The sequence below is a fragment of the Gossypium hirsutum genome, chromosome D10 (assembly GCF_007990345.1).
Source record: "Gossypium hirsutum isolate 1008001.06 chromosome D10, Gossypium_hirsutum_v2.1, whole genome shotgun sequence".
Lineage (NCBI taxonomy): Eukaryota > Viridiplantae > Streptophyta > Magnoliopsida > Malvales > Malvaceae > Gossypium > Gossypium hirsutum.
In genome coordinates, this window is record NC_053446.1 from 60577738 (window position 1) to 60593512 (window position 15775).

General features: G+C 32.2%; 2 protein-coding genes across 2 annotated transcripts; both read right to left on the reverse strand.

Moving 5' to 3' along the window:
• Positions 1-3463: 3463 nt before the first annotated feature.
• On the reverse strand, positions 3464-7646 carry LOC107915593 (putative ribosomal large subunit pseudouridine synthase SVR1, chloroplastic). Its single transcript, XM_016844730.2, has 10 exons — positions 7039-7646; positions 6469-6548; positions 6217-6317; positions 6048-6120; positions 5775-5868; positions 5607-5655; positions 5183-5333; positions 4935-4991; positions 4617-4672; positions 3464-3851 (listed from the first exon to the last, which is right to left on the reverse strand). The coding sequence occupies exons 1-10, from the start codon at positions 7553-7555 to the stop codon at positions 3791-3793; spliced, it is 1239 nt and encodes a 412-aa protein (XP_016700219.2). The 5' UTR covers positions 7556-7646; the 3' UTR covers positions 3464-3790.
• A 2813-nt stretch (positions 7647-10459) lies between these two features.
• On the reverse strand, positions 10460-14287 carry LOC121222518 (U-box domain-containing protein 14). The gene is made up of 4 exons (XM_041103503.1): positions 13760-14287; positions 12598-12714; positions 11972-12385; positions 10460-11856 (listed from the first exon to the last, which is right to left on the reverse strand). The coding sequence occupies exons 1-4, from the start codon at positions 14048-14050 to the stop codon at positions 10765-10767; spliced, it is 1914 nt and encodes a 637-aa protein (XP_040959437.1). The 5' UTR covers positions 14051-14287; the 3' UTR covers positions 10460-10764.
• Positions 14288-15775: the final 1488 nt, after the last annotated feature.

Genomic DNA, 15775 nt, shown 5'->3' on the forward strand with positions numbered 1-15775 from the left:
TGGAGGAAAAAAATATTTCTTTCTTCTACAATTTTGTTCTTTGGTTATTAAATTCATCGCCAATGGGGAAGCCCCAGAGTTGCTTTGAGTTTCCACCCTTGCCGCAACCTCCGTGCTTTGAGTTTTAACAATGGGAAGAAAAGAGGGGTTTTTGTGTTACGTTTCTTTTAATCTGATTTTGAACTTTTATGAATTCTATTAACAATATAAATAAACTTAAGTTCAAATGCTTTGTTATGTTATTAGTTAATTAATTAAAATTAATAGTAATTTATTCTATTCCATTTTAAAAATTATTTCTCATAATCATTAATTCTATAATAAATTTAAATTGATTAAATAATTTATTCCAACTTTGATTTAATTTTATTTTGAAATTGAAAAATCCAACTTTATTAAAACTTAATAAAAAAATCTAAAATAATCCTAATAAAATTTGAGAGTTTTGATCATATCTGATATTTTTAACACGATGTCAAACTCAAACTCACATCCTCTTATATTGACAACAATACTCATACTAATCAAGTTAAGACTCAATCAACTTGATTAATTTACTTTTTAATACCCTATTATAGTACATGGATCCATACATCTCAATCGGAAATGAATCAATAGAAAAAAAAAGGATCGGAATTGATCAATATATTTCTCGAAACAAACGAAAAGGAAACTAAAGCTGAAACATAAATCATTGATCAATTAAACCCTCTCGGGGACTTGCTTAAGAATAAGAAAGAGGAATCTCATGTAAATATCATGGAATATGGTTTGATCCTATTTATGGGGATTCAGTAAATATTCTCATTCCAAAACTAGAAAGTTCGAAACAATTGAGATTTTTTTTGGAGATTGGATGCAGTTACTAATTCATGATTTGGCATGTATAGACTTTGAATGTGGGTGCTGTTCTGATTTTACCAGAGGGGTTTGAGTTAGCCTCGCCTGATCGTATTTCGCCCGAGATGAAAGAAAAGATAGGCAATTTGCCTTTTCAGAACTACCGCCCCACTAAGAAAAATATTCTTGTGATAGGTTCTGTTCCTGATAAAAAATATAGTGAAATCACCTTTCCTATTCTTTCCCAAGACTCTGCTAGTAATAAGGATGGTCATTTCTTAAACATATACGTAGGCGGAAACAGGGGAAGGGGCCAGATTTATCCTGACGGGAACAAAAGTAACAATACTGTTTATAATGCTACGGCAACAGGTATAGTAAGCAAAATCATACGAAAAGAAAAAAGGGGTACGAAATAACCATAACGGATGTCTTGGATGGACATCAAGTGGTTGATATTATCCCCCCAAGACCAGAACTTCTTGTTTCAAAGGGTGAATCTATCAAACTTGATCAACTATTAACAATTAATCCTAATGTGGGTGGATTCAAGACCCACTACGCGTCTAAGGTCTTTTGTTCTTCTTGGCATCTATTATTTTTGCAAAAATCTTTTTGGTTCTTAAAAAGAAACAGTTTGAGAAGGTTCAAGTGTCCGAAATGAATTTCTAGATCTATGGATTTATCAACATCAAATTTGTAAAAAGGAACAAATTCTTCCTAGCAATTAGGTTAGGTATAATGAAAAAAAGGATGAAAAGTCTTTTGCTTGTTTCTATTCTTTCTCTAGGAATTGCTTTTCTTCAATGAAGTCCAAGAATAAGCTTTACGAATGATGATAATACATTTCAATGCACTCAAGCCACGTCTTCCTACATTTAAAACTCAATCAACTTGAAAGATTTACTTTTTTTTTAATACCCTATTACAGTACTTCTTCAATAGCACTTCTTCAACAAAGTGCAAGAAAAAGCTTTCCCAGCGAGTAAAATGGATTCAGCACATTTCAAGACTTACTTCATGTCATCTTCCCCAAAACTGACTTCAACAATAGCGTAGAATCTCAACTCCACCACATTTGAACTCGAATTAGCTGTTCCACAGTGTATCATTTCAGTAAGATCATGTTTGTAAATATATATAAATATATATATATATACTGGTAATCCAATTTGAAATTGAGCTTGAATTATGTTTAAATTTTAGTTGTTCTATCAAAAAAAAAATTAAAACTAAATCCTTCTATTATTTCAATTTAAAATTTTCAGTCCTACCAACTTCACCTGTGTTTATTTGGGTGGAAAAGTAAAAAAACTAGAAAGGAAAAAATGAAAAAGTGATAAGAAAATAGATAATCTTTTTTCATCCTAATACATAAACTTCAGTCTTTCCAAAGTGAAATCATAAGAGGGGAGAAAATGAAAGATTGTATGTTAGTTCAAAATTTGGTAAACTACATCATTAGTAACTAAATTATGAATAAACTTTCGGTTTGGTCACTTAACTTAAAAGATATTACCATTTGATCACTGAACAATTTAAAAGCATTCATTTAACTCACTGACTATTAAAATTGATGCTATATGACTTTCTTTGTTTGTATTGCCTACACCAATAAAAAACTCTCTTTGTTCTCTTTCCATTTCTATTCCACACTTCAGTATTTATTTCATAAAACAATTTTAAACGCTGCCAATAAAATCAAAAAAAGTAATTTAAAAAAAAATGAAATAACCAATCACCACATCGCAATTCATGGTTATTATTAATTTCTTATAACACTAATAAAAATGTAATTTTTCCATACCCATAAGTAAATAGAAATATTTAATATGTTTTTTAATTATTTTTCTCGTCCATTTTTATTGTAAAAAAAAAACCTATTATTTCAATAAAAAAATTCAATTCATATCATTCTGGAAATTAATATTGTATTATATTATTTAGATAAAAGTGCCCATGTTTTAATGAAAGCATGTAATATTTTGTCCTATTCTGATTTCATAATTTAATCCAGTGTCCCTATGAACTTTTTGTTGTGTTAGTGCAAGACAAAATCCACCTCCAGGACATCATCCTATAGGAATATAATATGAAATCTCAGAATCTTTCTTTTCTTCCTTTTAATGTGACCAAATCATTGTTTATGTTTTATTTTGGCTGTACCATCACCAGACTTGCAACTAAAAAAGATTTCATTTGTTCATGTAGTTTTATCTAATTATTTATAAAGTTCGTTAATATTATTGATTAAAATCATGTCAATTAGACCTAATCATAAGTTTGAGTATCCAGCTCAGCTCGAAAACTTGTTGGACAAAAATATAAACTCAAAAAATAAGTTTAGATAAAAAAACGAGACTCATTTTCTAAACGGGTAAAACCTTAGGTAAACTTTTTTAACCCGACCTCAAAAAAAATAAAAACACCACTGCTTCTTGCTGCCATTTTGGTGCCGTTGATTCATTTGTGGGAAAGAGGAACAGTAACTCATTACTGGATGGGCTTTAATTTTTGGCATTTATTATCTCGAGTTGAAAAGGTCATCTTTCGTTATTGAAAAATAGTTGCTCCTAAAAAGAGTAACTTGGACATGGAAGATAAAAAGAAATACTGAAGCGGATGGAAAAGGATCTACTGGGAACTTCCATCTATGAATAAATGATTTTCACACAATTGTAATTCGAGAATTATGGCTTTTCCAAACTAAGGGGCGGGGATTTTCTGGCAACATTGATCCATTTCGATGAGAAATGACATGAAGTCCCTTATACTGTTGCCATTAAGGGATCATTTCCGATGCTCTAGACAAATCCACGACACAAGGGATGTGTAATATCTGATTGAAGCCTCTCCCAACATGGGAGACCCAAGCAAAATGCAGATGCTTCCAATGATGCAGTGACTTCTATGACTCTTCCAACAGTCTCCCCATGAAGCAGCGACTTCTTTAACTCTTCCAACCCATTGTGCGAAGGTCGCTCTGTTTTAGCTCGATATGCTTCCCTATCCTGCACGTAATTAACACACTCACCTTAATCTATTATGAGTATTTGTAACTAAGCTAGAATTTAATTTACACGATAATCCATATGCAAACTGCAGCAGGCTTTAGCAGGCAAAACCTGATAAAATCTTATTAAATACATGGTACATCAAAGGCGACCAATTGGGAAGAAGAACAAATTGTCACATTAAACATTAGTATATATTAAACTTCAAAAAGAGAACATGGTTTACATTACACTATGAGACAGACTAAAGGAAAACAGTTGCTTTTTAGTATATTAATACTATACTTCCCCATATGAATAGCAGCTAAAGATTATGAAAGGAAACCCTCACAAAACAAGGGGAAAATATGGAGCTCTAATGAAATCCCTTATAGTTGCAAGTAGTAGTCTAAGATGGTTGAATAAACAGCAGGAAAATCAGCTCAAGGTTAGAGCATTGCGATGGTTGTTTTTGGTGCAAAAAAGGTATCCGTATAAGCTTAGAGGAAGGGGTTCCAAATGCTAAGATTAGAACTTTAAAACTTCTAAATACCATCTCCTAAGGATGGCTATCGCAACTAACTGAGCTAAGCTTTGCCTTTGTATAATCAATGGTTATCAGTTCGATACTTAGCTTGCTTTGCTACTATAAAATTGTATCCATGTGGTCAAGCTAACTCTTCACAGAGTTGATTACGTAAAGGAAGAAAAAAGGGAAGAGAGGAAAATAAAAAGGAACCCTAAAAAATTGATGCACGAAAGTGGAATTATCAGAAATAGTACCCGAGATCTGCTGGAAGTCTGAAACCACCTATGCGAACACGCTTCAATGAATGAATCTGGAAAAAGCATCAATAGCTTTAGAAACCATTTTAATAAGTAATTAAGTTAAAGACAGAATTGAAGAAACAAATGAAGTAGCCAGAGAAACTTGAATGAAATAGATCAAATATAATTTGTTAAAAATATCATGCCAAAGCATCATTAATTTCATAATACGAACTACATTCTCGTGAAACGATTTTACGTTCTTGTTATGGCTAGCACAAAAAGTAGGCCAATTTTTATTACATGAGTGAATGTCTTGTAAGAGAAACTGACCTCAAGCCCAGCATTTTTCACAAGTTCACGGACTTCATGATTCCTTCCTTCATGAACCTGCAAATCCAGTTTCAGCACAAGGGGGAAAATTAGCAAAATAAGTCCACCAATCAATGCTTCTTTGAATACTAGACATTTTACTACATAGAATCCAAGATCAAAATCATTTAAATTATCTAAAGTTACAAACTAATTTAAATTCATCAAATACTGGCATTTTCAAAACCGCATGTTGAGAAAATCAGTACCACAATACGAATGCGAGGTCTAGACAAATCTGGCTGCGTTGGGAGTAATTCCACAGAATCAGGGACACAAAGAACACCTTCAATTTCTGTCCCTTCGCTGATGGCAATTAAGTGCCGCTTCCTTACTTCACCATCAATTGTTGCAATGTATCTGTTCTTACATTGTGGCAAGGAATAGAGCATAAGTCAATATATATATATATGCATGCATCTGTGTGAGAATGACAATACCAAAAGCAGAAGGCATTTAAAATATCAAGCCACTGCTATTCAATTTTAGACACAACCATCTTTAGAGACATAGTATCCAATGTAACTAATCCTGACAATAATATCAAACTTCAGACTAGAGGAACCACTCTTTCACGACAGTTATGATCATAATCCCCATTACAAAAAGAGAATAAATTATGGAGAACCTTACTCTTTAGTTAAGTTTGATGAAGGATGCGAAAGCTTTTGAGCAAAATCTCCTAAAACAGACAACAAATTGAAAAGGTGAAATGGCTTCAGATGTTTGCTGAAAATTTTATGGTAGGTAAGATTCAGTAATCAAGCTTAAGGGTGGCAATATATGCTGCAAAATGCCTACCATCATTGGTCACAATAATTAAGCCAGTGGTAGCAACATCAAGTCGGCCAACAGTGAATAATCGTGGCTTGGGAGATCCTGGATTTATTTTGTCCTGGAAAAGTAAACTTCTTTATAAGTTTGTAGACTAAACGAATAAATCAAACATACGATATGAATTTATTTAAAGCACATGAAATCGACAAGAGTGAATCTTCTAAGCATTCAGAATTGTAGCTCTAAATAAAATCGACCAGCAGAAACCATGCTTTTAAACTTGCAATGTCTACGTACCCATGCCTTTAAATAATCCTCAAACAGATCCAGGACAGATCTGAACTCTTTTTCCCCAGATGAGCAAATATACCTGCAATAACATGATTGCATTAGATAGAGATTCAATTGAAGCACATAATCTGAAAAGCCACTAAAAGCAGATTGTGGTTCAGTAAAGGAGACGAACCCTTTAGGCTTGTTTAGGGCAAGATACACCTTTGGTGGCAGTTTTTTAGGAAGGCGGTTTCCATTGACATAAATAATATCCTTTCCAGGATCAACTCGAGTCTGCAAATTATCACATAAAAACAGTATATAACTCGAATGCTCAACAGGTTCACATAGATGGTAAAGAAGTGGTGAGAAAGAAAAGCATTTTGTCAAAAGCAATCAACTTTATCAACAAATTGATTGAGAGTCATATGAACAATAAACTTACCTGAGGAGCATTGCACACCGTGCCATTAACAGTCACCTTGCCATTAAAAATAAGCTCTTCACTTCCACGCCTTGATGCCACTAGTAACACAACCATTAAAAACCAACATAGATATATGTCATCACACAATGCACATCTACATAGAACTATATACATATTCACTGATAGTGGAGTTTGAAACTAAAAATCAATTAAAAATAAAAATATTAAGACTCTACCATTAATGTGTAGAATATGAATTCAACAAGTGATAAATTTAGTACCTATTACACAAAAATATTCAATATTATAGTAGAAAAGTAATACTAAATTAACACATTTAATTAAACAGGCAAGTGAAAACCATTCAAATTACAAAATCACTTCTTTTTTTTTCAAGTTTTAGAACTCCACCCGCTGTTTAGAATACCAGTATTGCAAGCAATAGTAAGTTTGGTTGCTAAATAAAATACCCAGTATGTTAAAGAATATCAGCTCTTAAGTAATTGAAACAAGCAAATTTATTTTCAATATTCAATGAATACCCAATATTGCAAATGAAATTAAAAGTAAAAATCAAAGGGAATTTACCTCCAGCAGCAGCAAGGACTTTACTTAACCTTTGAGGAGGTTCTCTAAAATGTTCATTATAAAATCTTCTAGCTGCCTTGGAAAGCTTGGGAGGCGGCGCCGGCGGCTCGATACCGGCATTTCCCACGGCTGAAATCTCCTTTTTCTTCTTCGCCGCCTTGTCGACCTTCTTTTTGGGCTTTTGTGTTTTAGCTTCAGCAAGGGCTTTCATGAAATGATCAGGGGGGTGGGCTTGGAGCTTGAGGTTACCGTCCTCGCCGCGGACGATCCATGGGATGAAAAACTGGCCATTTTGAGGGGAGTCGGAGTCGAGAACGCCGTCGGATTTGAGGTTGGGTGGGGGTTTAGGCTTGGGGCTTGGAGGGGCAAATGTGATGTTGAATTCTAAAGAAGACGAGGTGATTGGAGGGAGGCCGCGGAAAGGGCGGCGGAAAGGAGGGGCCAAAAGGGACGGCTTGGCAAGGCCGAGGAGGGATAGGGTGGTTGAGATGTGGTGGAGGGATGACAGTGCCGCCATTTTTACTTGCTTGGCTTACCTTGGCTCCTGCTGCCTGCTGCCTACTGGCTAAGTTCACTGTGGATTTTCTTTTTACGTTTTGGATATTTTTCTTTTATTTAAAATTTGAAAATTAAATTACTTAAATAAGTTTTGGTAATTTAATATTTTTTTATACAATATTTAACTAGGCATAACATATTTATGGCTTTTAATAATTTTCAAAAAAAAATTTAATTAAGTAACTTAAGCAACTATTTAAAAGAAGATAAGTAGATAAATTTAAAATATTTTATGTGAAATATGTTGATTTATGTAATTTCTTTTCCCTGTGTTACCTAATTCTTACTAGAAATTTTATTATATGCGAGTCAGTGAGTACGTTTGAAAATTATAAATTTATAATGTATATATATATTTAAAAATAACATATAATAAATAATAATGATTTAAAATTAATTAATTATAATATCTAAAGTATTAAAATAAAAAATAAATTAAATTATAATTAAAACGAAATACTAATATACACCATTAATAAAAATAATAACACTAATAGACCTCTAAATTCCCATGGTAAATACTTTTTTAAAAATCAATATAAATAAATATTGTTGAATTCTTTCCGATAGTAAGCTAGGTTTGAGGGACAATGTATGTAGAGGTATTCATGGATCAAATTGAGATGGGTTTAAATATGATATTAATATAATTTATATTTGTTTAAGTCCGACTTAGAATATAAGTCTAAAATTTTGTTTAAGTTCATTCATATTTGTAAAAAAAAAAAAAAAAATTAATCCAAATCTATTTTAAGTTCATCCATATTATTTTGAATTTAATATTTAATTATTTTATATATTTTTTATTTATTGAATTTTTTTACATAATCATCTTAACATTATTTTAATATTTATATTAGAATAATATTATATATTTAGTATAAATTTTTTTAATGTGTTATAATTACATAATATATATAAAAATAACATAATATAAAGTATTATAAGGCATGGCTTTTAGAGGATAAATATTAATTTCTTCTATTATTTTTTTGCCCAATTATCTAAGCACTAAAATGCATCACTTTCGCTTTGAGGCGACTTGATTTTTGGAGGATACTTGTGGAACAGAGGTAAAGAATTTGTGGTAAACTAGTTCGGGCACTATTCCTACGAGACTTTGTAAGGTTGAGGAGGGGTTGGATAAGTGGTTTGCACAAGTTAAACATGAAAGATCCATGCCTAGAAAGGATCTTGAGAGGCAGCTCCAAATGTTAAATGAGTTGACTCCATTTGATGAAGTTTTGAGGGACAATGTTGATACAAAGTTAGCTCTTAATTTGGAGGCCGATAAAGGGGAGTTGTATTGGGAGTAAAGAGTTAGAGCAAACAAGCTGAAAAATGGGGTTGGGTAAAAAAAAATCCGTTTAGAAAATAGGTCGGGCCTCAAGTAAAGTTTTTTTGGTTCGAGCTCGACTTGATTTTGTAAAAAAATTTTGTTTTTTTGTTGCTATTTTCTTTTTTCTTTTTACTGTTTTGCTGCTGTTCTCTTTTCATTTTTCACTATTTTGCTATCATTTTACTATTATGTTACTACTATTTTATTTTTATTTTTTTGGATATTGTATAACTCTTGTTTTATTGTTAATTTTGTTACTATTTTAGAGGCATTTGCTTATTGAGCTGCATTGTCTTAGTGTTATTTAAATATACATATTTTTAATTGATTTTTAATTTGTTAGGAAACATTTATTTTAATTTTTTAGTATTTTTATATTATATTTTTTTAAAAATATATAAAAAAATTAATATAGTAGGCTTGATTAGACCAAGTCTAGATTTTAACATTTTTATCTAGGTCGGACTTGAGTAAAATTTTAGACCCAATTTTTGGACTAAGTCCAAGCCTAATAAACGGGCCTAAGATTTTGGTTGAATCCGACCCGACCATTACCACCTCTATATGGAAGTTAGCTGGACTATGAGACTAGATTTCTTTGGAAGTCGAAAGTTTGTATTTTCGACTCGCTCCTATCATCGTCATCAAAAGATAAAGCCGAGATAAGAGTAAGTCGCTTTAAGAATATAGACATAATGTGTAGATAATTGGGATGAGTATACTTAACATTTGGACTGCTCAAATATTGTTCAGTATGCGATGATTATTGATTGTTCATCTAGTCATGTTGGTGTCTTAGATTACTCGATCAGCTTAGTGACTCGTTTGTTCATCTTATAATTTTGGTTGCTCAAAATCTTTCTTAATAAGATTGTCGGGACTTGATAGCTACTTGTTATGTTAGGTGACTTGAATTTTTAGTGGACAATTGAATAAATTGAATGCTTAAAATCGCTTATAGGTATTGAGCCATGATTTAATTTATAAATTAGTTTTGGTATTTTGTAAATTTTTTCTATCTTTGTTGAAGATGATAGGTTGGTGGTAGAGAAAAGAGATAATTTTTTTAAAAAAATTTTGTTGAAAGATTGGAGTTAACCTGGAGATCAAAATCTAAAAATTGTGTGATAAATATTGTGAAATCAAAAGTCATACTTGAAACTTTAGGGATTAAAATTTTGAAGACTTGGGAAAGATTGTAAACAAAATTTCAATTTCCTCCCCCATTCAATGCATGAATTTATTGACTATTATTTCTTTTGCAACAGTTCCAATGGTTGGTCTCCACTCTTCACAATTGTTCATTTCCACAATGATTTGTGTGGTTGCATTAGCCCTTCTTGGTCTTTCGACTTTATTTATATTTTTCCATGGAAATTTAGGTTAGACTTGTTAGAAGTCGAATTTTATTCTGTATTTTTAAAAAAATGAATAAAAATATCAGAAAAAATGGGGCTGTGAGCATAAATATTTTGCTAAAATGCATCTCAAGCAATTCAAAGATTCCAAGTAAATATCTGCATCTCTCAGAACAAATCATTATTTTACCAAAAACGAGAAACATAATAGTGGATAACCTTGTACCTCATGCTAATGCAAGTTTACACATGAAAACCTCTAAACTTTATCAAGTTTCATATATTTTAATATACCCCTTTGTTTGAATATGGTGATTCCCTGCAAGTCCTCCAAATGCCAAGGCTGATCGAGAAATATGAGAGTCAATGTTCACTGCCCTTTTCGAACATTCTGATGTCTGGTTATATAAACCCCTTGTATATCAATCATGCACGACCTGTTTGAAACACCGAATTATATTAGCATGAATCTCATAAAGAACTTAAAGAAACCGCGTCTTCCTTCACTTCAAGTTGTTGGAGGAGTTCCAAGATACTTCCAGCTTTTCTTTTTGCTCTGTCAGTGCCAGTTTCTGACAGGTCCTTTAATGCCTCCTCTGCACCGAAATCCTTGGCTATTTTTAATTGTTCTAAGTTACTGGTGCAAAGTGACCAGAGTACGGCGGCGGCATTCTCCCGGTTACGTGGAGAACCAGTCCGTATGACTTCTAGTAAAACAGGAATTGGGTCAGCCTGACCGATTGCCGCCCTCCCTTCGTGATGGCTTGCAAGAATGGCAAGAATTGCCAATGCTTCATCCACCATCCCACCTCCAGCATCCTTCAACAGTCTCATCAATGGCGGCACAATACCAGCCCTAACAGCCCTTGCCTTGTTTCCTTGGTAGATTGAAAGATTGAAAATGGCAGTAGCGGCATCTTTCTTTCCTCTTGGAGACCCTTCACAAAGCAGCTTTATAAGGGCAGGAATAGCCCCGGCAGCACCTATCGCTACCTTGTTCTCATCTATAACGGATAAGCTGAAAAGGGTAGCGGCAGCATTTTCTCTAGCTTCCATGCTGCCATTTTTCAACACATCAACTATATCGGGTATAGCTCCTGCGTTAACGATGGTTCCCTTGTTACTGTCATTAATGGAAAGGTTGAGAAGAGCAGTCACAGCATGCTCCTGGGTTCGAGGATCTGTGCAAGACAATAACTCGACAAGAAGTGGTATGGCTCCTGCCTCAGCAATACAAACCCTATTATCCGCATTTCTTTTTGCCAATAACCGGAGTTCACCAGCAGCTGCTCTTTGTTGTTCTGAATTTCCATTTGCCAGTTTTTCCAATAAAGCGATGATAGCAGTACGATCACAGTCCGAGGCACTGCTACCGGCTTTTCTGCTTCTACAAGTCCCTTGTTTCTTAGGCAGCTCAACACCATTGCTCTCGCACCACAAAGCTATGAGACTTTTTAGGACGTAGTTTGGCGTAAGGGCAGTGTGCAATAGTGTCTGCTGTGTTTTCGGACACGTCTTGTGCCCAGCATCCAACCATTTCTGAATACAGGATCTTTCATATGTCTGTAAAAGAAAGCAAAATACTTCAGAATATCGAACCAACAAGATTAGTATCTGAGTGTTTATTGTTTAATCATAAAAGAGAAAAAGAAGTTATGGGTGCATTTTGTCAATTAACCTGTCCAGTGGAGACAATTACAGGGTCTTTCATCAACTCAAGAGATATTGGACACCGGAAATCATCTGGGATAACAGGTGACCTGTGTTTCATCAAGCCCTTTTCGCCCTCAGAGGTGTCAGCTTCAGGATTTTCAGTCAGGACAAAATCTTTAAGCTTCTTGAGCAGTGATGCCATCTCCTCAATGCGCTCTCCTGGATCTTCACCACTTGTAATAACCAGTTCGTGGAGAGCAACCGACTCTTTCGTTAGATCATTGATTGTCCTTAGCTGCAACTTATCTGAAAGCCTTTTGAGAATTGCAGGGTCGGGATCTTTTTCTTTCTGCACTATCGATAAATCATGTTCTAGTTGTAAATCTGGTGACTCCGGTCTTCCTTTTGCTCTTCTGAATTGTGCATGAACAAGTTCAATCTGATAAGAAAGAGAACAGGTCAGACAAGTTATCAAAGTCCCATATTATCAATCTATTATATGCATTTGCCAAGTCTTTCCCCTCTCTTTGTATGCAAAAGTTCAATGAGACGAATACCTAGAACGAGTCATTCAAGCCACCAATCATTTGGGAACAATTCAAACAAAAGAAATAGTACCAGTTCTAGTAAGTTTTTTTTGCAGAAAAGTACCTGTTCCTGGACTTCTTCCGATATATCAAGTTTATCATAGGGGATTTCGCTCAAAGCTGCTTCAATGGTTTCCGTCATTTGCTGGAACTTATACGCTACCTGATCCTTTTGCAGGGCCTGCGAAAAGTAATGCAGAACTCAACTTAATGAATAATTACTACATGAGCATAAAGGTATTTGCGAAATATAACGAGGATAATTAGCAGCAAAAATGATCGTTTGAAAGAGCCGAAAAGGTCAAGCTTATTTCTATAGATCTTGAAGAAAAAAGATGAGCATATGGCACTCTAAAACTCGGGGCCCTTTACAAGTTTACATATAGACTAAATAGGTGCTGAAAAGAATGAAAACGAGGACCGGTTTCATTTTATTCAGCTCCAAGGTAAACAGATTTGACACTTCCATTGATAACCTCAAAAATAAGTTTCCGGAACTGATAAAGTTCATCAGAAACTAAACACTCGAAAGGCCAAAACTCGTACACTCAGATTCATTGATAGAACCTACACCAAACACCAATGCCGAAAACACAAGCTTTGAAATCTCATTGTGTATAACATTTTTTATCACATAATATAACCCAGGGAATTATAATATCCAATCTACAGACCTTATTAAATTAAAAAGAAAATGAAAGAAAATGCAGGAAATCATGATAAGATGGTTCTAACTTTCTCATTTTGAAGGAAACATCAATATAGAAGATTAACAATTATGCTGTAAGATTTCCAATATAACTTTATGATGATAGAATTATATTTTGTAATTGATCTCTTAATTGGGTGATTGGAAGAACTCATTTTTAGTTCCTAGAAAAAAAATATATATATATATGATAAGTTTTAATCTTCCATTAGATATGATAATTGATAAGAGATTTTTTCTTGCTCCTCCAAATTTCTTAGAAATAATAGCAATAACATGAATTTCCCAACACAATCAATTTTACATGATTCAGAATATCAGCTCTTTCTTTTTTTTCCACCTAACACTAAATTTTCTGAGCAACCAAACAAAAAGTTCTGACTTTTTTTTTTCTCTTCAACCAACATCACATGGAACCAAAAACAGACCCAAAATTTTCCCCTTTTTTTCCATTTACTTTTTTTCAACAACCAGACAGAGAATTAACAACGAAAAAGGAAATTAAAAAAAAAATTACCTGATGCAACTTGCTTCCTTCATTAATCGATTGAAGAAGCTTTTTAGTAGAATCCAAAGCAGATTTCAGTAGCTCAAACCCTTTAATCTCTTCAATTTTCACCATCGACTCCTCATTTCCGTCTCTCAATTCTTCAAACAAAGGGCTCAACAACTTGATTCTACGAACCAAAGTCCCATGCATTTTTTTACACGAGTTTCTACACTCTGGTAAACCAGATATCTCCTTCACCAACTCAGCTAGTTGACTCAGCAATTGTCCCTTTGAATCACCTGTGAGTCCCATGATCATTCAAACACAGCAATATTTCTTTCTTTCTTTTTTTTTTCAAAGAATTCCCAAATTAAAGGGAAAGTTTTGATCTTTTGGGGAAAATAAAAGGTACCAAGAATAAGGAATTCAGTTAAATGAAATGGGTAATTTTGGGATTCACATGGAAGCTGGGAAATTGAAGCTGGTTCTTGTTAGAACAAAGAAAAAGGGAAATTTTGAGAGAGGTTTAATAATGAGGGGGAAATTAAAGAATGTTATTCTTTTTCTTTTTTAAATAAATAAATATATATAATTGTGACAAGGATTGGTTTCAATTAATTGAGAATGAGAATAATTAAATATTTATTTACTTGGTCTAACTCTTTAATTTTTTCTTGAGTAGTTAAGAAAGGTTAACAAGATGAGTCCATTTTTACAAAATCATAATTAGTTTTTTTTCTAGGGTTTTTAGAAGAAAAAAAGAATGTAAATTAAATTATTAAGATTTTTTTAATTATTAATAATTATTTTTTAGCTCATAAATAAAAATAATAATACATTTTATCCGAATCGAATTTATATCTATTTATATTAACAACAATGTACATGTAAAAATATACACTTACACTCAAAACGGTGGAAGTGCGGATTAATTATAGATAAAATGGAAAAAGTCTTTAATAATCATGCTAATTAATTATAATTACATTAATGTCAGCGTCAAATCAACTAAGTCAAAAGCATTTTACGTCAAAACTCACTCAACAAGAAATTATTTTTTTAAAATATTGATTATAATAATTCAATTAAAATATCTTTGATTATAAATTGACATTTTCAATAACTTCTAACTTATAAATAGATATAAGTTTTTTTTATTTAAATATTTTAAGCTTTTGATATATGAAATTTAAGTATATAAATAAAGGATAATTATTTGATTCATTAATGAAGAATATTTTGTCATGTGTTTTATTTATTTTTTTAATTTTTTAAAATTAGGATAAATTCTAAAATTGTACATGAACTATGGTTTAATATGTAATTGTATACATGAATTTCGGTTTTGTATAATTTTATACATAAAATTTTGATTTGGTCTAATTTTTGTAAATTATTAACACAATTATTGATATAACATCATTTTATGTTTATATATTACATACATAAATAATTATATTTATCTAATATAAAAATAAATTGATGTATTTATTTCTTTAAATGTGCATGGTTAAATCAAAATTAAAGTTTCGATTATATATTTGAACCACAACTAGAGTTTCACGTGTATAATTATATTAAATTAAAATTCATGTATACAATTACACATTAAATTAAAGTTCACGTATAATTTTGAGATTTACCCTGCCTTCAACATTGACTTTTTTTGTCAATTTAACTTTTTTTTATAAAAAGAGTTAAATCTTTTTCAATTAAAATGCTTACTAAAACATTATTTTTTAACAATGTTGGTGTGGCAATCTGCATGGCAGTTTACGTGTATTTCATATCGATATGTCGTTATTTGTCTTGTATGATATGTTAACAAATAATTTAAAATTTTTAAAAAAAATCAAAAATAAAATAAAAAGTTCATACAAATTTCGTGGATTGTATGTTCATTAAAAAAACAACAATTCGACTATTTTTAAAAGGTTGATAGTAAACACGACTTTTTTAAAAAGTTAAAGATTAAAAATAAAAATTATATGTAAAAGTTTCAACCCTTAATGTATGAAATAATAATTTGAAGAAAAAGAAAAA